The 24604-nt window shown below is 41.3% G+C and overlaps 1 protein-coding gene across 14 annotated transcripts in view; it reads left to right on the top strand.

Moving 5' to 3' along the window:
- Window positions 1-24604, top strand: part of STARD13 (StAR related lipid transfer domain containing 13) — a 291307-nt gene that overhangs the window by 172095 nt on the left and 94608 nt on the right. Inside the window, exon 1 of one of the 14 annotated variants that reach the window (XM_071737438.1) lies at window positions 1994-2408. The exons of the other annotated variants lie outside the window; for them this stretch is intronic. Within the exon in view, the coding sequence (XP_071593539.1) occupies window positions 2240-2408 (169 nt within the window). The 5' untranslated portion in view covers window positions 1994-2239. Of the gene's footprint in view, window positions 1-1993; window positions 2409-24604 lie in introns of those variants that run through there. 14 annotated transcript variants of the gene reach the window in all.

The raw sequence follows: 24604 nt of genomic DNA, 5'->3' as shown, positions 1-24604 counted from the left end.
AGTCTCTGGGATATTTATTCTTCAAAAGACAAAAGACTAACACACAGAATTTTCCTGGGGTAGAGCAAGCTAAGGTGGGAACAGAAACCACCCTTTCCCTCTTGCTCAGGCTCTCTCTGCTTGACCCTGTGTAGGTCTTCTGCCTCTCTGCTTTGCACATCAATGCAGGGATGATCCTGGACATTCCCACTCCCTGGCTGCCAGTGAGCAGCCCTGGTTTGGTGTATGAATGATGCTCATGCTCTTTTGTCTTGAGTTTGAAGTCCCTGCTGGGAATCTCAGGAGACTACTGCACAGCCATGCCTGGAGCAGAAACCAGTAGGTACAGGACTCATGGGTGCTGTGGATGGTAATAACAGGTCCTAGAGGCTTTCAGTCTAGAGTATTCAGTTTAAATTTCTAGCACCTGGAATTATATTTCTCCATTTTTATGGCACTACAAAAGCCTCATATCAGGTAGGAATAAAATTCATACAGTATAATGAGAACAGATTGCATTGCAGTAAAACCCTGCCCTAAGGGGTTTGCACAGAGCAAAATTTTAATGAATAACTGTGAATGAGACTATTGTCCTTTCGCCCCTCACATTTAGGGGGCTGTGTCTGCCCTCACAAGCTGGCTTGACCCCGTCCTGTGCAAGCAGGCAGGTCACAGGCAATGCCACCCCATGGCCCTGCCCTGTCAGGCAGCACGGGTGAGGGTGGCCTGGCTGCTGTGGGAGGAGAGCACAGTCACATGAAGAAACATCATGATTTATTGTCAGGCCAGGGAACAGGAAAGAATCCCCACAGATAGATGTTCTTGTGGAGAAGAGGGAGATCAGATCTCCCATGGGTTGGGATGGGATGGGGGGATGAGGCCCTTGTGCCCAGGGCTTGCAGCCACTCCGGCAGCAGTCAGCTCCCTGTCCATGTGCTCGACACTGGCTTTGTGGGAAGGGGCACAGATTTGGGAGGTGGCAGCACAGTTCCTGAGCTGTGCAGGATCATTGCTGGCTGGCCACCCCACTGCCTTCTCTCTGCCTTCCCCAGCCCTGCTGCCTGCACGTGGGTGGTGGAAGATCCTTCCGAGTCGCCATTACTTCCAGTTTTGTGATCCTGTGAAATTGATCTCCAGGGCTGTGAAATTGCTTCTCATGGGCCCGCAGTGCTCATATCAGAAACTGTATTGATCACTAAACTCCCTGGCAAGAACTCTGCTCCCTTAGAAAGTAGTGTTATGCTAGGTGCGTATTAAACCAGAATATTGGCATTTTAAAATGTAAGTGAAAATTAATTGACAGGCATACTAAGAAGGTTGGGGTTTTTTTGGGGGTTTTTTTGGTTTTTTTTTTTTTTTTTTTTTTTTGGCATATTTTTACTCAGATTGGTTGTCTGCTTGCTTCCAATGTTCTGCTTCTATTTGATTAACTGAAGAAATGGCATGTTTTGCAAACTCAGTTGCTGGTATGTAAGACTAAATTAAAACAGATCCCTCCAGTCTGCTAAAAAAAAAAAAAAATTTTAAAAATGTTATAGTGAGGAACCTAAAGAGCAGAGAATCTTTCCATTCCCTTCTCCTCTTCCAGGCTGTGATAAGTTCTCTGTAACACTAATATTATGGACTCAAGTCCTGTTTACTTCTAAGTGCCTGCTGTGAGGCACTGATGTTTTTTTTTTAATATCCCGAGGGCTTCATTTGTTCCAGCCCTCGTTGTACCGTGTGGTTTTGGGGATTCAGATAGCCCTTCCGTAAACGGACTTTTTCTTGGCAAAGAGGGGTATGATTTTTTTGGAAAACTAGTGAGGGCATCTTCATCAGAGATGAGTCGACAGCTGAGTGGTGTGGCACGGAGGAGGAAAAGGTTTCCCGCATTCTCTGAAACAGGCACTGATGAGTGTCTTCAGCTTTTTCTTCTTTGCTTTTGTAGGCAGCCGGCCGCAGCCCCTCCAGGCTGGGTGAGCTGTGCCTGCCCAGGGGGCTGGGGGGCTGCGGGGCTGGGGGCTGCGGGGCTGGGGCGGGCTGCCTGTCCCGATCCGGCAGCCTCCACTTCCAGAGCCTGGACTCGGAGCGATTGGCCCGTGCGGATCATGTGGGAGAAGCAGGAATCCTGAGTTGTAGCTTTTGGCACTCCTTTTTCTTTTAAAGCGCTTGCTCTTTTCAGCTCCCCGGGGCTTTTTGCCTTCCTCCTTTCATTACCCTGATTATAATCTGGAGTAGCCACAGCAGAGACGGAGGGAGTGATTTTAAAGGCTCAGAGATGTTGAAGCAGGTGCCCAGGACTTCGGGCACCGGGTGTTACTACCTGAACTCGGTGTCACCTGAGGGCCAGGACATGTACTTGAGATTTGATCAAACCGCCCGGCGCCCTCCCTACAGGATGAGCCGGATCCTCGCTCGTCACCAACTCCTGACGAAAATTCAGCAAGGTGAGTTCCTGGCAGAAGCTCTCCCTCACCTGGCGTTGTCGCAGTGGCTGCAGGTCCCCTCTTTCGTACAACAGGTTTGAGTGTCACAAATTTCAGGCTTTTTTCCTGTCTCGACTCTGAACTAGTCTGGCTAGAGTCAGAATTTGGAACAGTCATTCATACCTTTCTGCTTCTGCACATGCACACGTAGACAGAGAACCAAACCAAGAGACAGACACTAGTGCATGATTATCTATTTAACTAAATTATCTTTTAATTATAAACTATGCTGTAGCTGAGGTGCTGAAGTTCGTTTTTCTGACTGGCAGATCACTTACTGGCACCAGCACATCTGCTCCAATTGCTTCAGGTAAAATCTGCCCATGGTAAAGCACAGAAAGTAGCTGATCATCTAGTTAAAGCAGAAATCCAGAGCAGATGGAAGAAGGGAGCTGGGATAACATGATTTGGAAACAAGGATGTGTAACTGTCAGAGGATTAGAAAACTTGTCACATGTCCCTCAAAATAATTGCAGACTTGGCTTTCTGCAGCTGCTTATGCAGTTATCTAGGCAGTCATTACAGATGTATTGATTTTGGTTTTCTGCAAAAAACAGCACTAAAGCTAAATGTAGATTGGCCTCAGAACAAATCCTCTGGCCTGCATGTGCAATTAAAAACAATCTTCAGAGTTGTTAATACAAAAATAAATGAAAAACCCCAAAACAACTGTACAGATTTTTGCTGATTAAAAGGCAAATCAATGCATAGGTTTGGAGTGATGATAGTTTTGTACAGCATCAGGTATCCAAGAATATCAGTGTCCAAAGTGGATGTGGTCCTACATGCAGAAAAAGAGTATGTCAATGATTTGTCATGAAAAAAAATAAATAATAATCCTGAAGACAACAGTCATCTCTTTGACAGCTTACAAAAAGGTGTTTGATTCTACTAACTAGGTGCAGGCACAGAGTTACATTGTTTGCTGTCATATCTGGCAAATGTCACAGAAATTGGTGTGAGCTGCTGACCAGCAGCAGTTAAATGGAGAAGCTGTTTCTGTGTGCTGCTTTCCAGTAACAGTCTCTGTATCTGTGGCTGTCAAACTCTGGCAGAAGTACAGGGTTATAGAGATGAAGCTTTAATTGCATTTATTAAGAAAACAATACACAATTCTTTGGACAGCTTTTAAAAAAAGATGAAAAAGATAGTTTCTGTGGCAATTAGGAAAGCACAGTTGTTTGTAAGGCAGTCTCAGGAACTGCTCCTGCTTAAAGGATACTGGTCCTCACTGCAGCTTTAACTTCAGGAAGGATATTATGTCATTCAGTGTACCAAGTGTGCAGCCTGGACTGAATGGAAAGAAAGGGTAATTAATTTCTCTCTAGGTTAATTTGTAAATGTTTTGGGTGCAGTGCTAGTACCGGTTTAAATTCCGAGCAGCAGTTGTGGGTGAGATGGATTAACACAACTCCCCTTCCTACCTGTCATGGTGCTGCTGAATATTCCCTCTCATAACCTGTAACCCATCAATCTGTTGGGGTCAGCCGGGGCTGCCAGGCCACCCTGTGGTGCTAAGGCTTTGGAGGGGCTGTGTGGTAGGGCAGGGAAAAGTTTCCCAGCTGTAAGAGTTTTCTGCTTGCAGCTTGTTGCATGGATGCTCAGTCTGTGTTGAATGATCTCTGCTCCTCTGCCACAGTTTTCCAACCTGTCCAGCACAGGGCTGTGGGGAATGGTGTTTGAATGGTGCCTTGATGATGTAATATTCAGCATATGAAATATTCATGTATTTCAGATCTCTAAGAATACATTGTTGCTTCCTTCGCTCCTTTTACTGATGAAAAACTGGGAACAGAGTCTGCTGTTGGTTAAGAGTTAGTCCATTAGCAATAATGAAATTACCTGTGCCAATAGATGCTGCTGTCTGTGTGTGAGCCCATGTGCAGGAGTACACACATCTAGTACAAAACCATAGTCAAAATACACATTTTTTTGTAGTGTCCCAAATAATGTCTAGTAATTTTGTTACAAATAACAGCAATACAAAAAAAAACCAACAAAACAAACAAAAAAACAAAAAAACAAAAACAAAAAAACAAAGTCTAGCTAGTGTAACTCAATCTGAAACCTCCAGGTTACATTCTGGGTGAAACCACAGGCCCACCAGAGTTGACTGACAAGACTTTCAGGAGGGTTTGCTGAGTCAGCATTTCTCCCTCTGTACCTGCTTTCTTCAGACTCTAAGTGGTGTGAGGCTGCTTCTGCCAGTCCCTGTCCCAGTCCCTGTCCCTTAGGGGACAGTAATAGTACTGGAATATGGATTAAGGAATCAAAGGAATCAGCCTGTCCCTTTAGAGGTGAGTTTAACCCCATTGGCAAGTGAGGGTTTTTACAAACAGATTGCCAACAAGCAACCTAGAAAGAATGTATTGAAAAGGAAATCAGAACATGCAAGATGAAAACCAAAACCATCTTTCAGTGACCCAACTGACTAAAACGTGTAAGGCATTATTGAGTCTCCTTGAATTCATATGTCTCTGAATCATGTATTTTAAGGCCATTAATACAATGCATTTGAACCCTGCTAGCCCAGTTCCGGTATTAGCAACTCCCCAATCCAGTAATTGTTTGAATTATAGCATATACTTAGAAAAACATTCAGCCCATGTTTTAATACTGCTGCAACAGGGAATCCTGATTAGTTGCATTGCTGAAAGCAGATCTGCCACATGTTTAAGTGCTAAGCTGGCTTGGATACCTGCTCTTTACTTCTTGTGCAGATACTTTGTGGTTACTGGTTTTCAGACTGAAGGCACCCACAGTAGGAAATACTGAAGTTTTTACATCAGGGATATTTACAAAATCCCAAGGTGTATGTTTAACAATGTACAGAGTAGTTAGAGCTTCCATTGCAGGATAGGAGTTCACTAAGGCAGTGTTGTATTAAGTGCTGTATATATTCCTTTCTTTTCAGTCATCTGTGTGTACTATTCAAAATGATGCTAAATTATTCTGTCATACTGTGCAATACAGCTTTTCTTCCTCCTTTAGAAACATGTTTGCTGAAGAAGCTTTCCTTTCTATTTTCCTTTGGTTCTAGTTAAAAATAAACTAAATGAATCATTAGAGAATTGTGCTATTTAATAATATCTAAAAAGAAAACCACCACAAGGGAAATGAAAGGAACTAGACTGTTATTTTAATCAGATCACACTTTGAAAATCCTAAATATTTGGTTTATGTGCACCACCGACTCCTTGAGGCAGAGTTATGTGGTGTCCTTGAATATGAGTAGTAATTATCTGTCTCCTACTAAATAGGTATTTTCAAAATGTGATCTTTTGATGATTCCCTTTCCCCCATAAGCCCGTTAGTTTCCATGCTGAAGGGGACACATGCCTCAGCATAAAGGAACAGGGTGTAGCATGCTTGGTCTGAGGTATTTTTTCAAACTGTGTATGCAGTAACTGTATGAGAATTCATTAATGATTACTCATGTTCTCTTTAAATAAATAAGGTGGCGACTTTCAAAAATTTATATTCAGTGAGTCACAAAGTTGTTATTTCTTTCACAGTACATGGCTAAATTCAGTGCAGAACAGAAAATACATAAAAAGAGCTGTAGGTAAAAAGAAGTGAAGAATTAAGGCCAGAGTCTGAAAATGTTAATTTGTAATAATTGACTGTGCAGCAAAACCAGCACAAGTCAAGGTGAATGAAGCCACATCTGCCCCTGGACAGCTCGGCATTGACAGTAAAGAAATCTCCCTATTCATCTGCAGCAGAATTTGATTCTTAGACTGCATTTTCAGTAAGAAAATAATATGAAGAAACCAATAAAAATAAGTCAAATTCCTATTCTCAATGAGTAAATTCCTGTCTACAGTGACTAACAACTGGGATTTACCTCAGTTCATGTCCACAGGCAAGAGCAGTTGAAGTGAATTGTTCAATGGAGCGACCCCAAGACATATTATAACTTTTCAAGGCAAACCCCATTCAACACTCAGCAGATTTTTTATATTCTTACACGTTGCAAGGTCAGTTTTGATCTTTTATGAATACTGTTACCTCTGTATCACCTGTGTTTGCCTGCTCTAAGTGAGTGTTAGAGGCACAAACAAATGCTCTTTTCTGTCTAAAGTCTTCCCTTTGGAGTTAGGTGAATGTGTTTCTAATCTTCTCTTTTCCAAGCACGAGTTTTGGGGAAGAGTTCCAAAGAGATGTGAGGGACTTGGCAAAAACTTTCTATTTTATATGACTTTTAGTTTCAACTGTTCATGTAAAACAAACCAAGCATCAGCAATAGACAGCTGTAATATACTCTCATACTCAAAATGAAAACTTGGAAGTAATGCAGGTGAAAATGTTGCAGTCGTAGTCTGCATTAAAACAATCCCAATCACATTCTAGATGTACACTGATATGGAGTACCCATCCATTCTTGGAGATGGGAAATGGGATACCATTATCTAATTAAAGACTGTGGGTTTTGTTCCACAAAAAATATGGTTGGTTAGGCAACCTGAACCATAGAATTTCCCACACGTCTGGATGCTGGCCACTTTACCCCCACATCTTGAAACCTCATTTTCTGAACCTAAGAAAGTAAAAGATTAACTGACAAGATTCAATCTCAGTGATAATGATATAAACACCTCCACCTAGGCTATTTCTGACTGGTGCCAGTGACCTACTGCCTCTTGAGGTCAGGGACTGACTCCTAACAGTAGCAGCCAGTAGTTCCCTGGTGCCTCCACCCGTGGAGAAGATCCACAGGAGAGGATGGGGCTGAGGCTGCCAGGGCACCAGGAACATCCTCAGCTGTGCTGTGTTCCACCACCTTCTCCAGTGTCTGACTTGAAGGGCAGCTGCGTGCTCACAGCAAAGGGAAATTTGGATCCATTAAACAATATCAGGTCCTGACTAAGTCTCTGAAAACTCTTTCTTACAATATCTAAAGATCCATTAGAGACTGAGACCTTACATCACATGAAGATTCTTCATGATCATCTCTCCTTCCTCAAATCCTTAGCCCTGAACTTAGAGAAACTTGAGTTTTTCATTTAAATTGTGGGATTTCCATTACAATATTTTTTCTAAACTTTTACTCTGAAATGGTTGAAGTATTTGTGTGAAACCTTTACATAAAAGATATGAATATTCTGAAGGGTATTTATAAATTCAAAGTGCCCTGAGGTGTGTTTATAAAAATAAATAAGTAAGCAAATAAAAACAGTAGTGTGGAAAATTGCAGTACAGCTAATTAGAGTTTAACAAAGTTTAACTTCACAGACAGCAGGGCATTTGAAAGGGAGGAGCCTTTGCTGGAGGCACTACCTGGCAAAATAGTTCAAAAGCTGAAAATATCAAGAAATATCTGTCTGGTGTTATATACCAAGAAGTCACCCATGTGACTGGACATCAGTGGTGGCAGTGGTTACTTCTGGCCTTACAACTTCACAACCAGTGAGTGACAGTGACACTTCTGCTGATCCATAGAGACTTGACTGAACACCAAGAAGGAAATCTTGTCTCTTCTTTTAAATTAGGGGACTTTTGCTCTTGATTTCACTGAAAGCAGGATTTCAGCCAAGGTGAAATCTTGAGACATTTTTGTTTTGAAACTGTTTGTAGTGAAATTAACAGCTGTAGTTGTGCTGTATATCTTCTGGATGATCACTGAGGAGATTTTTAATTTTCACATCAACTCTGTTGGATAAATAGAGCCAGTAATGTTACAAGACAGTTAATACAATAAATGCAGGAAGTATGATCAATAAAGGAATTTTTGTTTGTTTGTTGTTAAATTTAAAAGAAGTAGTGATAAGTCACTAGGGTATATAAAATGATACATAACATAATAAAATACATCTTAAGTGGGCCCACAGGAAATCTGAGAAGGGACTTTTCATAAGGGTGTGTAGTGATATGACAAGGGGCAATGGTTTTAAGCTGGGAGAGCGTAGATTTAGGTGAAATATTAGGAAGAAATACTTTCAGGATGGTGAGACATTGGAACAGGTTACCCAGGGAGGTTGTGGATGCCTCATCCCTGGAAGTGTTCAAGGCCAGGTTTGATGGGGCTTTGAGCAACCTGATCTAGTGAGGGGTGTCCCTGCCCATGCAGGGGGGTTGGGACTAAATGATGTTTAAGGCTCTTTCCAACACAAAACATTCTATGTAAATGAAAGTTACTTACAAAAAACAGATTAATTAAAAGAATCTATGCATAGCACTTTTGTTACTGGGATACTCTTATGTCTGTATTTATTCATAAATCCCTGAAAATAAAATGCAATATTTGTGCCCTGAGCATCCTAAGGGTTAATTACAAAAAAAATCTGCAGTTTTAGGTTCCAGACAGATGTTGTTTAGATATTAGATATTGATATATTTAGCCAAATTCTTAGATATTAAATATTTAGATACTTAGCTGGATATTGTATCTAGATCCTTACAGGTATTTTTTTTTCCTCCATTTTGGTTTAAATGCAAACACTATCAAGCAACTGATAGCATCTTACCCATAGTAATTGCTTTTATCTTACTTGTATCAGACAATATTCTCTGACTTTTAGTTTCACTTTTAACAGTTACATGAGCTATTTCATATAGTGCATCACATGTACTTAGATAAGTGTCTAAGCCTCTAATGGAAGTACCTGAAAAAAGATGTTGTTTGTAGTTAGGATATTAGGTTATTAAACAGTTGTCTGTAGCTGACTTTGTTACAGCTTGTAACAGCTACTTTTGAGGGTAAAGTGTGGAATTACATGGCCTGTGGGCTTGATCCAGTGTATGCTAGTTATGTCATTTCTTATTTATACTTATTCTACAGCTATTTGAATGTGGGCAAGTCAGTAAATTCTCATCTTCATACCTCATAAAATTCTCACATGTACGATTTTGCTTAAAAACCTGTACAATTTCCCATCTCAGGTTCAGTTCATAGGGTCAGCTGAGTTTACTAGGGCAAATCATCACCACATTAATTGCACACCATATATACAGAGGGGGAGAAGAGGGCTTGAGCACCTTGAGCTGGGGCTATTTAGAAGCTATTGAAAAGCAGGCAGCATGAATTAGAGAACTTGGGAGCATTCTGGCTTAGCTGAAAAGAATGTGTGTGACTCAGTCTGAAAACACGTTGTGGCTTTTTGTCTCTCATCTGTTACAGACCTGGGGAAGTTAATTCTACCAGGGGAAGAAAGTCACTCCATAACATTGCAGACTGCATGGGGTTTTGACTTACACCCACAGATGAGCAAAAGTTTCTGTTCTTGTGAAAAGTTAGGTGAACCTAGAAAAATAGCTTGGTTTAAAATACAGGCTGTGCACTACATCTTAAGTAAATACCATCTGCCAAGTGTGGAAGCTGCCTTGCTGGAACATACCAGTTGTTTTGCTTTCCACTCAAAGTCCTTTGCCAAAGAAGGACTCAGCTCTGCAACTTACTCAAATGAATCTTCCTCTGTACTAAGGGAGCAAAAATAATAAATCCTAATAATGTCAGCTGGTATTGTTTTAATGAGCTAGATATTACAGGCCTTTGGCAATAGTTGTGCTCTGTTTTAATAGGATTGTGGTTGAAGGAAGGTCTGTTTGTCTGAGCAAAGTTTTCAAGATTTGGAAGCAAAATCTGGATATATATATTTACTGTTGTCTGTCTCATTGAGTCCTAATAGCCTAAAGGGTATCTGGCCCTTTTCCCTCTTTATGTGTCATTAGTGTCTTTAATGGTTTGTTTATTTTATTGTTTGTGCCAGCCTTATTTCTAATTTTTCATCAATCAAGGGCTTTAGGAGTATGGAAAAAGGCAGTAAAGTCACAGGGGAATCTCTACATTTAACTCTAGCTCTTATTCTTAGCAGTCACAAATACATACCTGCTAGCATCCCTCACCCCATAAACTCACTATCTTTCTGAGAGATTTCTCAGCTTCCTTCTTGAAATGACATTTGCAGGAAAATGAGACACCCTCTCTTTAAGGAAAGGCATTTCCTTAGAGGCTGCACTGGAGCTCTTACTGCCAAGCTGTGTCCAGAGGCAAGGATGGCTTTTACTCTGCTTTAACACTTCACTGGGGAGACCTTTGCCACCTCTGCAAACCCCACAGCACGTCCTGAACCCTGTGGATTTCCTCTAGATCTCTAACAACTTTCTCATTTTTTACTCCATGGAGTCTTTGGGCCAATACTTAAATGTGTATTATTGATATTATCCATAGGATATGGATGCTAGCATGAATCTGCTAGGTGTTAACACATCATGTTCCTGTACTGGTTCTTGGCTTACAGCAGTAAAACGTCCCTCTAAGTCTGAGTGGGCACATCTGAACTGCTGAATAAGAGGGATGGGAGGTGAATTGGAGTGCCCCCTGCTCCAATGAGCAGATGATTCCCTGGCTATGGTTTGGCTTTCTCCAGCTAGCTCAAACCAGGGCAAATTTATGGGAGAAAGGACTAGTCCTAGGTAGTATAGACATGAGCTAAACAATGCCACGTGATCAAAAAATCAGGAATCAGGCAGTCTTTCACTGAGTGGTGTAACTGTGACCAGTCTTTCCACTGCCACAGAAGATGTAAAATGGGGAGAAGCCTTGCTTTACAGATCTAAAAATCTAAACATTACCTTTTCTGTAGTATTCACTTCAAGAAAGATGAAAATTTCTTCCCGTAATACGATTTTTAATGCTTGAAAGTTTCTGAAGAATTTATGCAAAGGTCCTGAATAAATGAAGAATGAAATGCTGCTAAAAAGCCAGTACTTAAGTCATTTTCATTATTTCATATTGTGCTGGAGACAGCTCACATTATCTAACCACAAGTCCATTCTTCTTTTGAAATCAATATCCCAGCTTTGTGTAAAAATAGAACCTGCAAAGACTATTTCATATAACTAGATCACATTTATTATGCCAGTAACTTCAGCATCATTGAGCATCCTTTTGAAGGAGCTAAGACTTGAAGATGTTTCAAAGATGAAAGATGCCTATAGATTTGAGGAGGAAGAAATATTGCTGTTAACACTCAGAAGACACAAGTGTAGGATTCATGTCAAAGGCACAGTCCTTATGCATCCTTTTAGCTTCAGGAAGCAGCAGAATGATTAGACTTTTCTAGTCTCCAACTGGTATGGGAGTGGGAGTCTGGACAGGACAAGGCTCTCAGAGCCACACAATGTGGCTTTTTCATAATATATTTGGCAAACTTGAATGTTCTGTGGGATGAATCTAAGTTTTGTGTCTTTAATTGCATCTGATGGCAGCAGCTGAATATTTAATCATTTTGTAATTTCAAAAATAATGGCTTTTTCTTCCTGCAAACATTTATCTGAGGAGAATAATGTAAAATCCAAAAGTTAATGCTTGGCACAGACAATGAGGTAGTAAGTCCTTGGCTTTTAATTTTTTTTTCATTTTTATTTTCATTCTCTCAGCCCTATTTTTATGTATTACTGAAGACTTTAAAACTGCCATCCTGTCAGCTTCACTTCGTTAAAAGCATGGCGGGCTGCCTAAGCCTTATCCAGAGCAAAGAGGAGTTTCTTTTCTTTTAAATTCAGCAAGCATTGGACTATATCTGGTTTAAAAATCCATTCCAAGTTATTCAGAATACTTTCTCCAAAACCACTTTATCATTCAAACTGCTGATTCTGCATTAAAACCAGACACCCCTGCCAAAACCCAAGCCATTGTAGCAGAGACCGCGTTTCATACCACTGCCTGAGTGATGAGCCCTGGATTGAATAATACCAACCCTGATTCCTGGCCAGGATTATTATATCTTCATCCAGCACTTCACATGGAAAGCCAGAGCTGTCTGCATCCCACTGATGGCCATTAAGACATCACGTGAGTGCTGCTACCCGAGGGAATGTGTGGCTGCAGCTCATCCCTGAGATGCTCCAGGGCACCACTCCCCAGCAGCTCACGGCCCCGACGTCCTCAGCAAAGGAACACGGGTGCTGGTGGGAGGCAGTGGGGCACCTTTGCACTTGCAGATGAGACACAAGGCTTTGTCTGTTCAGACCAAGAGCAATCTATTCACCATCAGCTTCTGAAGGAAGGCAGAAATTTCCGGTGACATTTTAATTCTCTTTTATGCAGGGCTATTTTTAGATGGTGCTGCTGCCAGTCATGTCAAACGCTTTGTGTCTTTTGAGTTTTCACTGAACTGCATAATAAGCGTTTCAGCTCCCTGGCACATAATGGTGGTGTTATTTGCTGAAAGTCTTATTATTTCAAGTGGCCTCTTATCTTAAGATCATTTCATTAGTATTGGCCTCTGAAGTTTAAGAGGAAACAACTGCGGTTGCTAAAAAAAGAATCTAAATTAAACTTTTTTTTCTGTAATACATATTTCCTCTAATATCAGAGTCTGACAGTCTATTTTAAGACTGACAAAGCAGATGATCCATATTCCAAAGCTGTGATCTGGCTTCTGACATCCACAGCTGCATTGTTACGCTGGGTGAGAGAACAGGACTGTTTTTCAGGGAAGTTTAGTACCTTTTCCGCTATTTGGATTGTATTTTTAGTCTGAGAGTACAAACCACTTTGTACTTCAGGCTCTCACGGAAAGCCAACAGCAAGGAGAGTGGGAAGGAGGGGTCGCTTACGTTCCTGTCAGCCCTGTTATGCACTGCTGCTTCCCACAGTTTTTGGTCCAGGGGCTACTCTATCCCATGTGTGTCCCAAAACCTCCCCATGAGGTACTGCTGTGCCTCTGTCTCTGCTGGCACCAAGCTTGGTGGGGAATGGAGCAGGTCATGGACATAAGACATCAAGTGGATGCATTCTTCAAAGCAGAGCAAGATCCCATGGGGTGACAGGACTATGGTGTAGAAGCTGAGTTTGCCTCGTTTTATCTTTCTATCTATCAATCTTTCTGTCTATCTATCTATTGTATTTATACTTATACTTACATAATGTTATAAGCCTAAAAATTAGATTTTCAGATCCACTAGGCACTTTACAACAACAATTCAGTGTTCCTGGAAGTTGCAATGACCCAGAGTTTTTCCGTTCTCCCAGAGCAGAGAGCGCTGCTCAGTACCAGACCCGGCAACCAGCCCTCATCTTTCTGCAGAATACCCTGTCTGCTCGTAAAGCTGTGACATAAATGCAATCCTGTAGCCAAATAGAAATTAAGAATTCAAAAAGTCTAGATAATTTTGCCCCATGCAGCCATCATTTCACCGTCTTGCTTCCCTTCGTTCTGACAGTTCTCCTGGCTGCACTTTTCTGCCATTGAGGGAGCTGCCCTTCAGAAAGCTTCATTCATTAGCACTCTCATAGTCCCCAATTAGGACTCCTGGGCAGGGTTGCTCGAGGCATGCTTGTCTGGACTGGCTCTGGAAACAGCCTGCAAAATATGTGATATGGGAGGAAAAAAAAAAAAAAATCATGTTACTTTATCATAGCCCTGATTTGGGAATGTTTCCTGCTTCCTCAACAATAGTGATATTTTGGAGTAGTCATGCCCTGACATCAGAGGCTTTGATGTAAACCAGTTATTTTCTCATAACTAAGCACACACAGACTATTCAAGAAACCATTCACTTACTTGACTTTAACCAAATCATTATGTGATAATCTAAAACGGCTCAGACTTTTGAAGTTATTCTAGAAAGCTGTAATTTGGACAACTTCTATAGAAGGTTTTGCTTAAGAAAAATGCAGTGTTGCTGTTGGACTCTCATTGGGAATAGGGCCCAAAGTTGTACAAACAGGAATACAGTCTTTGCCAGACACCTTGTATGAAGTTACATGAGAGGAAGACTGTAGTCTAAAATCCTGGATATATCCCATCTTAAGGCTTTAATGAGGACCAATATAAAACTACTGGCATTTGAATTACAGGTACAGAGAGCCGTTTACTCTGCACATTGGCAGGGCTTGTTATAGCTCTCTGGTGCCTGCAGATTGATTCTGAGAGCACAGTTTCTCAAAATACGCTGGTCCCAATAAAGAGAGACTTTAGCTTTTAAAATACAAGCTGAACACATATGATAGAGAATTTTAAGAATAAGGATGCAGGTAGTTGCATGTGTATTCCTTCTTGTTCAGCAAAATATTTCTGTTATTACAAAACTTTCTTCCTCCTGAGCACCTGAAGCTGACAATTTTTTTAACTATTGTCATATAGTTCGGTTTGTAGAACACATGAAAAACTGAAAGTGTAGAATTGTCTTTGGGGGATGTTCAGTAGTGCTGGTAACAATGCATCTAAATCAAATAAAAAATAGGCCACCATTTAAAAAAAGTATTCCTTATTGACTATGTAGCAGCTGGAAAACTATAGCAAGTTTTAATTATCTTCAGAAAACAAAAGCTCTTGCCAACACATGTTGGTTATTATCAGCAGCTGCTGCATGCTGACATACTCTTTCAGCTCATATGAGGCTCAGCTGTCTTAAACAATCATTGTAAAATGTAAAATAGATTTATAGTGATGATAATTTCTTGTTAGATACTTAACTACTGATGTCATTCTTACTGAATTTAGGTTCACGTCTTTGTTTAAGCTGTAATAAAATTATATAAAATCACGATAATATTTAATGTAAGAGATGCATATAGTATTCAACAGGAATTTAAAATACTGAACTGTGATGCTTTTTAACAATTCATTAGAAAGAATTAAATTCCTTGTTGTCATAGTTTTAGCATTTGTATAAACGTCAAATTTACTTTCTGCCTTCGAGTAACAATTACTACAACTTTATTACAAAGAAAAGATAAAACTTAATTGCCTGATTTAAACAGAAGCCTATATATTTTACACTTCATCCTTCTATTAGCAGAAGTGGAGATCCTTATGGCAGTGGCTGTTGTCAAATCAGATGTAATTTTGATTATTGTGTAATTTAGTAGATTTTTTTTAAAAAATTACATTAATGTACTTCTCAGAATCTGAGACACCAAGAAATATGTGCAACATTTATGCTTCAGTGTCCTCTAGAAAGACACTTAGGTATGGTAGATTCTTTGTTAGCATATTTAGAGTCTGCATCTCCTCCAAACTGCAAGGTTTGTGGTGAACTTAATTTTCTGTTATCTTATATTCTCCGTGATCTATTTTAATTTCGCACTGACAAAGTTGTCATGCAATCTGTAAGATGTTTTCTTTAGTCTTTGTCACCAATGCAACTTTAGACCCTTTCTTATTGATACAAGTGACTGCGAGTTGATGGTTTCTATTCTGGAGTTTAAGCTGAAGTGCTCCATTCAGCAGCCTGGACTCTGGACATTTTAAGGAGTTCTTCAGTATGGATTAAAACCACGCACGAGACTCCACATAGTTGCATTTTACTAAAAAGATTGTTGTCTTTTGGACTTTGTTTTTCACCCAGTCTGCTTTTTAACTGTTACAATCTACTGAACTACAATTCAAATTCCAGTTTTAAGTGGGACTCAGGTGACATTCCCTCCTAGAAAGCAGGCAGTATACATATGGTTACATACTTTCTTCACACCAGCTGTGTAAGGGACTTTTTCCTTTGCTGTCTCAGTGGTTCAGAGTTCATATCCATGAACAGATCCCAGCAAAGAAAACCACTGTGCTGAAACAAAATAGCTGTAGTTTGCAGACAAATCTGTGCCAGAGCATCATGGTAGCATCACAAGGCTCAAGAAATACACTTGGTTGTAGTCATGCACTGAGGAATCACAGACTGATCAGAGCAGTCTCACAAGTGTGGATTAGAGAACAACCACTTGCTTTGATCTAATGGCCAGTATGAGGGTGGCCTTCTTGGCCACAAGGACACAGTGCCTACTCTTGTTCAGTTTCTTGTCCAACAGGACTCTGGAGTTCTATTCTGTAAGGGCTGTCCCTTGCTGTCCAGCTAGCCTCAATCTGCCCTGTTGGAGAGGATTATTCCATCCCAGCTGCAGGACTTTAACTGTGTTGAACAGTCTGAGGTTCCTGCTAGCCAATTTCTCCTGCCTGTCAAGGTCACTTTGATGAAGAGCCCTCCAGCATATCAACCAGCTCTCCACAGTTTGGTATCATCCACAAACTTGCCAAGAGTGTACTTTATTCACATTGACCAGGTTGTTAATAAAGACATTAAACAACATCAGTCCAGTATCAGTCCCTGAAGGATGTCACTAGTAACCAACTTCCAGTTGGACTTTGTACTGCAAACCACTGAGTCTAGTGGTCTGGTTGTCACCCACATTATCTATTGATCACTTACCTAGTTTGACTATGAGGATGCTATGGGAGACCAAGTCAAAGACAATCCTGCTAGTTCTGTCTCCTTCCTTAACAACCACCAAACAGCCCATTGGCTATGTTGTACTTAATGCCACGTCTGTGAATGAATAACCCAAGTTCACCACTTAGAATCATCATAGAATCACAGAATGGTTTGGGTTGGAAGAGAACCTTAAAGATCACCTAGTTCCAACCCCCCTGCATGGTTAGGGACACCTTCCACTAGACCAGATTGATCAAAGCCCATCCAGCCTGGCCCTGAACACTTCCAGGGAGGGGGTGGCCAAAACCTACTGGCAGCCTGTGCCAGTGTCTCATCACCCTCCTCCTAAAGAATTTCCTCCTAACATAAATCTACCCTCTACCAGCTTAAAACCATTACCCCTTGTCCTATCACTACACAACCCTATAAAAAGTCCCACTCCGGCTTTCTTAGGATGCCTTCAGGTACTTAAAGCCCACTATAAGGTCTCCCTGGAGCCTTCTTTTCTTGTGGCTAAACAACCCCAAGTCTCTCAGCCTGTTCAAGACCTCACCCACATTTCTCTGGTGTAAGCAATGATACATTTTTCTCACTTGTAACTCATCCTCTTCAGTTCTATATAAATTAATAAATGTATGTCAGCATAGAGACCTGAACCAGTTTCACTGATCTGTGCCATAAGCACTATGCTTCAAAGTGAATCTCTCTAGACCTCCCAGTTCTGTAAGGTACTCAGTGTTGTATCCATAATTCATTGAATTATACTGTGAACTGTATATGTGTGAACTGCAGTTCCACTGCATTCTTCAAATAGGAAAATATGCTGAAAGCAGAGAAAAAAAAAAATTTGACTCTTCAGCCTTGTTTGGTTGTGATTTGTCTTGGTAAGCTGTTGATGTTTATTCAGTCAAGTCCAATGAGCTGATGCCATTTGAATTAAATTGGCTTATACCAGCCTGAGGAGGTGCAGATTAGTTTAAGAAAATACGGGGCAAAGGAGAAATACAGGGTGAGATAAGAGGGGAGTGGCACCGTGTACCCCATGAGGTGGGGCCATGCTGGTGGAGCAGCTGAAGAAACCACAAATGAGATTAAAATTAAAGCAGTGGAGGGCTAAGGAGACACAACACAGAAGGTGGGTCTCTACTGTCACTACTGCAGGAGATAGAGGAATGCTCCAAAATATCCAGGGCGGCTGAATCAGAAGTTTTTCACCCTGACTTCTGAATCTTGTTCTTGCCTGTGGCAATGGAGAGACGTATTTAAGCTGCCATTGCCTATCCAGCATTACAAATATGACTCAGGTAAATGAGGGCAAGTACATGCAGGTCTGCTGCAGGGATGTACACCTAAGAAAATGAATCTGTACAGCTTTTTATTCCTATGAAAACAGAAGAGTGTAGTGTTAAAAATAGCTTCTAGTTATTGTTACCTACCTTTTTTTTTTTTATATCCTCTGCCCCAGTTCTTATCAGTAGAGGAAAAATACACATCCCAGATAACAAATGCATGTAAAGATGTACTTATTCTTTCTAGCAAAAGGCCATCACTGATTTCTTTTTTATGATCAGGGAAATCAGTTGGAGGAATTAGCTTAGCCAGCTAAATAGTTTTATTGGGTTTCACTATTGATGGCTTTATTAATAAAGTAAGTCACTCAGACAACAAAACAAAACACAACAGCCAAGCAGTTCCAAAGTACTGGCTTAAAGGATTTTGACCTAAGTAACCCTGAAGCACTTTAGATTATAAGGAGTCCACTGTGACTGCATCTTGAAAACCTAGAAAACATTACTAGAGTCTCCTCCATTGGAATGTTCTGTACCACATCAAAAACTAGAAAAAGTTCCCACTGGCTAGCAGAAATAACTAAGCTTACCATTTATTACAAGTGGTGTTTTCGAAGCTGTGTGTTTTCAAAGTAAAACATGACTTTAAAGATGTGGGTTTTTTGAACCTCTTTGACCCTTAGCCCCAGACCATTTGAAACCCTTGAGATGAGCAGAATTGACAGGTGTTCAGCAACCTCTGAAAACACTGGTAGCAGCTCTATAATGTGGGATCTTTAGCTGTTACTGCCATTTGAAAATCAGAAGATGGACACAGCAAAGCTCAGAGATTTTGATGGATAGAGGAAACAGAGCAGTGAAGCCAGAGTTATAATTCCATATTCCCCAACACTGTTAGAATCCTAGAATCATAGAATTGCTCAGAGTGGAAAAGACCTTCAAGGTCATCTAGTCCAGCCTCATCCTAACCCTATTAAACTGTTCTTGATGACCCAAAATTATGATCTAGTGTTCAAGTACACTAGATCAGATCACACTGATCTTGAGAGATCACACTGCCTTTCCAGAACACACAAAAGGCCTACTAGCACTAAAATAATAACAAGTATTTAATGAGGCATTTTACCTACAGCTCTTCCCAAAGGAATTGGTGAAGTTACTGTCTGCCAGCAGCAAGGTGACAGATGTGGCAGCCATCAGGTGCATGATGTCTCTGCAAGTCAGCAAGACAGTACTGGCTGGGACTGGCCTGGAGCACCCTGGGGGTAACTCCTCATGTTTTTTTTCAGAATTACACCATGCAACACCTCTGTCCTATAACTGAGCTGAAGCTATAGCCAGGATCATTTCCATTAAATACTTGAACAAAGCTGCTTGTACCGGCAGAATATTAGTAATGGGTTTGAGTCTCAGAGCGAGCAGGCCAAGGGACTGGCTGGCTGTGAGCTGGATCCTGGTCTGGAGAAGTGAGCAGCTCAGCCCTCTGTGCTGGGCAATGTCACTGGACACGTAATTTAGCTGAAATATATGTTCTTGCCAAAAAGGGTGTTTTTGTTGTTGGGCAATTCCCTCCTTTGGACCGAGTCTGGTAAAAGTGTAGCTGCAGGATGACTTGGATCTGGTTGTTTGCCCAAAAGAAAGTAAGTGATTGTGCTTGTGTGGTTTTATTACAGGAGAAGTAGTAAGAACATGTAGTGAAGCATGGAACTGTGCCTTTTAGCACCAGCCACCAGTGTTACTGAATTAAAAGCAAAGAAACACTGTAGCTACACACTGTGTAGACAAAGGCAAAAAAGCAGGACGGTGTGTTGTATTTATTTGCACATTTCTAATGTGTATTTATTTCATAACTCAGCAGAATTACTTTAAATAAACATTTCGAAGTATCTTAGTTGGAAATCTAATTAAAGCACAGAAGAAATGAAAAAAAATCATTCCACATTTATGCAGAAAATCCAGAATAAAATCCTGGTTTCATTTTCCTGGACTGTACTGCCTTTGTTATCTGTGGAACACTGATGTTTGCAACTCTCTTGGTTACCACTGGAAAGCAGTGTTATTAAAGAGGGTCTCCTGTTTTTAAGAAAAGTTCCCTAGAAACTGGCAGGACTAAAGGATTTAAAGGTCTCATTCTGAAATGCAGATTGTATCTTTTTATTAAGAATTTCTTTGTGGGTATTGGAAATGTAAAGTTGACATTTCAAGAGAGATCAGTGCAAGCAAAGCACACAGTGATCAAGCAGAGGAAAGCCAGATTCTCCTGGCATTATTCATGAAGAAAAATATTGGGAGCTCATGTGAACCAGCAGGTAGGAGGCTGCAATGTGCCAGTAATATCATAGTGCTCTTAAGCAGGCTTGGGAAATGCAGAGATTCAAAACAGGTCTAAGCTCTTGATTTAATTGCTTATCTTTCTACTAGCCCAATTTTTCTACTCTATTTGCTTTACTTTCTTACCTTATCACTCTCTACCACAAGAAATAACAACACAGATTTTGGCCCTATATTTTGCATCTGCCCAGAGAGATAACTTTCTGGAACTGCCATTTTCATTTTGGTATTTTCCCTTTCCTTATCACACTACGCACATGCTACCTCTTCCAAATCTCCTTACCAAGTATGCTAGCAATGTGTTTTTATGTGTTTGACAGAACTGAAGTGTGCATAAGATCACTGATCAATAAAAAGAAGCTGTCTAAACAAAAGCTTCATATTTAGTTTTAGCTTATATGTACATTTTCTTTCTGTGCTTATGCATATTTTAATTTAGTAGCAGAGAATTGGCTTGTATAGTTGCCCCATGCACCTTTTTTTTTCCTTTTCCTCCTTTCTCTGTGATCAAAATGAAATGGAAATATGCCCATAAGCAAATCATGTAAGAAAAGTTAGATTCTGAGTGTTTTTATTTTGCATCCAGTGTAGCTAAAAATGTGCAGTTTTCTATTTGGGAGCCTACTTTGCTGCATATTTGCAAATGAGAAAGATGAACACTCATTTGCAGACACACTCATGAGTAAAAATAGCACTTTCTCAAGTTGGTGGCATTTGGAGAGGCTGTAGTAGAGATTCCCCAGCAGCTGGGGAAGCAGGGTTGGGAGCAAGGCAGCCCCAATGAAGCTGCCCTGACAAAGGGGTATTCAGGGTGAGCCTCTGGAAGTCTCTTTGGGTGGCCACATGCTGTTCTAAACAGCCTGACTCTGCAGAGACACTACCAAACAGGCAGCAGGAAAATTTCCTTGGTTTTTAGGGTAATGGTATTCTCAGTGCATTTTGCTTTAGACAAATATGGTTTCTTGTCCATAGCTTGTTCATGTTCCCTTGCCCTGAAGCAGCCCAAGGAGCAGTCATACCTGTAGAAGTGTGGCTGCTTGGGAGCCACAGACTGTCATAGAATCATAGAATCATAGAATTGGCTGGGTTGGAAGGGACCTCAGAGATCATCAAATCCAACCCTTGATCCACTACCACTGCAGTTACCAGACCATGGCACTGAGTGCCACATCCAGATATTTAGATCTCCAGGGATGGAGAATCCACCACTTCCCTGGGCAGCCCATTCCAATGCTTGATCACCCTCTCAGTAAAGAAATTTTTTCTAATGTCCAACCTAAACCTCCCCCGGCACAACTTGAGACCGTGCCCTCTTGTCTTGCTGAGGGTTGCCTGGGAAAAGAGACCAACCCCCCCCTGGCTGCCCCCTCCTTTCAGGGAGTTGTAGAGAGTGATGAGGTCTCCCCTGAGCCTCCTCTTCTCCAGGCTGAACAGCCCCAGCTCCCTCAGCCTCTCCTCACAGGATCTGTGCTCGAGTCCCTTCACCAGCCTGGTTGCCCTCCTTTGGACCTGCTCTAGGACCTCGATATCCTTCCTGAACTGAGGGGCCCAGAACTGGACACAGGACTCGAGGTGTGGCCTCACCAGCGCTGAGTACAAGGGCAAACTGTCATGTCTAACTTTTGAGTGCATCTTCCCATAATTATAGCCATTCTGTCATTGTAAAGGAGAATTAAAGCTCACAGAAGGTAAAATTAAGGATTCTAATGTAGTCCATGCATGCTCTAAGACATTTGCAATTAGCCATGATTCAGCTATACAAACCATATATGCCCTGAATAACTCTTCCACACATCACAGAGAGGATGAAACACATCTGTGGAAGAAATTCTCTGTTGCTGACTTTTCACGTGAGAATGTTGGAAGTGCTCCAGCAAAAAGGCAACCATCAGTCATCTGTTTCTTCCTCTCTCCTGCAAATTTTGTTGCACATTTCATCTGTGAATGCCTCAGCTCAGACCCATGCATGAGATATTGCTCTTCCCTGTAGACCCCAAAGGACAGCACTCCAGGACGTGTATTCCAAGGCACTTTTAGGACTTTGTCACCTTGACTTCTTGATAAATTGTGGGGGTTTTTTGCTGGGCTATGGCTCTCCCCATTGAGCTTTTGGGTAGCAAAGGCCTTTGGCTATGCATGTTCCTCCTCTCTGGCTGTTGTAACCATGGCAGGGTGTGGAACCAGTGCTTGGAGACACGTTGTTCTACAGTGGGTTGTGTCATCCCTGCAGCATGGTTTAGATACAGATACAATGCAGGAATTATTTGTGGAGTATTACAAAATTACTTGTGCCCTGAGACAGAAATGGTGAGATCACAAGCACCAAATACTGACAGGACTGCTGGGGCAGCAGCTGTTGCCTGTTGCAATCCCTGTGGCACAGCTGCATCCAGACAGGAATGTCTGGCAGAGAGGGAGGACACCAGTGAGGGGATTACACGGTCATGGAGATTAGGACAAGCAGGAATGCATGGAGTAGTTTTGCATAAGGCTCTTGAGGTTAGCTAGAGGCAACCGTGCAGATGCAGGTTTTGAATGTCCAGCCCAGAAGTGAGGTGACATCACTGAATTGTGACAGGTTTAAAAGAGTGGTTTTAATGAGTGGCTGCCTTGGTGCAAAAGTCAATGAGCAGTGTCCCCATGGGGATTTGAGGGAGGACCTAAGGATGATGAACATGGCTAGTATTTACCTCAAGAAGAGCAGGTTCAGCTCTGTGGGACTAGTAGTGGCAATATTCATTTACCTTGAGTGTATCAGTACAAAGGATTGCAGACATAAAGGGGCCACAGAGACAGGTAGGAGAAGATCTGCTGGCAATGTGCATGGTCCTGACATCACCAGCAGATATGGCATTCACCTGTTTAAGGAGAAGGAAGGTCCTTTTACTCTGAAAAGAATAATTACCTTTCCAGTGTCAGTGCCCACTTTACCTGCTGCTGCTGCTGTGTCCACATCCTGGGATACCAGCACCCAGAGGAAGAAAACTGCATTGCCAGTTTGGTTGACAGAGTGCACATTTGGCTGAGGGAAGGCTTAGATGGTGGTGCCTACAAAGCCTGTTAGGAGCTGGGCCCTCAATGTCTTCAACAGAACCCAGAAAGTACAATTTTCATCTCTATAACTGCATGTAGGCCAGAAAGTAGTACCCCTCAGTATCACTATAGAAGAGAGTGCAGGGCTGTGTGATGCTGCAGTATCACATCTTGTTTATTTTCTGACTTATGTGTCCCTGTATGAGACTGAAATATGATTTTGGCTCTTATTTCTTAACTAACCTCTCAAGACTGGTGTAGTTCTGGGTCATTTGATTAAAAAACTAAGTAAGCACTAAAATACCAACATTACAAGTGTTCTTGTAGTAATTTTGTGGTTCAGAATAGGCAAGAAAATTGGTAAGTGCAGTGTCCTTTGTAAGCTTAGGATCAAGCAGTGAATGATAATGGAAGTGGAGTCTCCAGCAGGGATGCTGCCATCAGACACACAGTCTGTAGAGCCAGGAACTCTGCATAAAAGCCTGGCCTAATTTGTCTGATCAAAGCTTCTTGTCAGATCCAAGTAGGGACTTTCTCCACCTAAATTTTTTGTAGGACAATGTGTGTGTTGTGGAGGGAGTGTCCAAGGACCTGTTCAACTGGTGCCTATTTGTTTAATTCCAAACCTCCTGAGTGGGCTTAGATGTACTTTCCAATGTCAAATATCTTAATCTGAACCCTAAATGCTGTGATAATACTTTTCTCAGATGCAGTGTCAAAGTTAGGCAGCTTGTAACTACAGCAAGGCTCATGGCTTACAATATCTTATTAACAAATGTCATTGAATTGCATATTAACTGCCTCAGCAATGTCCTTATTAAAATTTTAACTTGCTATTTCTACAGTAAACATGATGATGTTTGCTTAGGAATAGCTAACAAGAAGCAGTTCATGAACATCAGACCCAGCAAAGGCTTCTTTGTGGTGAGTTTGCACGGCGGGGCTGAGCTTTGTGCGGATTTTATTTGGCTTAATAAGGATCGAATTTGTGCTGAAGCCTTTTCTTTAGTGAGCCACTAAGAGGCTCTCTTTCCATTACCCTGCTGCTTATTTTCACAAAACATGTAAGAGTTTAATACCTTTGAGCCATCTGTCTCGCTTTCCAATCAGCCAATTAATTCAAAAGTTATTGGGGGAGGCAATGAGGAGCCTGACACAGACAGGCAGACAGACAGACCAACACACAGAGTGTGGTCATGTGAGCAGCATTTCCTTAGGAAATCAGGCTAAATATACATTGCACAAACAAATTCTTAGAAGTCTTTGTGGATTGAATTTCTTTCATATAATTTTCTGCAAGTTTTAAAATAAAAATAATAGTAAAAAAGGATTATAATAATAGGCAGAAGAGAA

This window comes from Heliangelus exortis, chromosome 1, assembly GCF_036169615.1.
Source record: "Heliangelus exortis chromosome 1, bHelExo1.hap1, whole genome shotgun sequence".
NCBI lineage: Eukaryota > Metazoa > Chordata > Aves > Apodiformes > Trochilidae > Heliangelus > Heliangelus exortis.
Note: the sequence above shows the minus strand (reverse complement) of the source record. Positions and strands in the feature narration are given on the sequence as shown.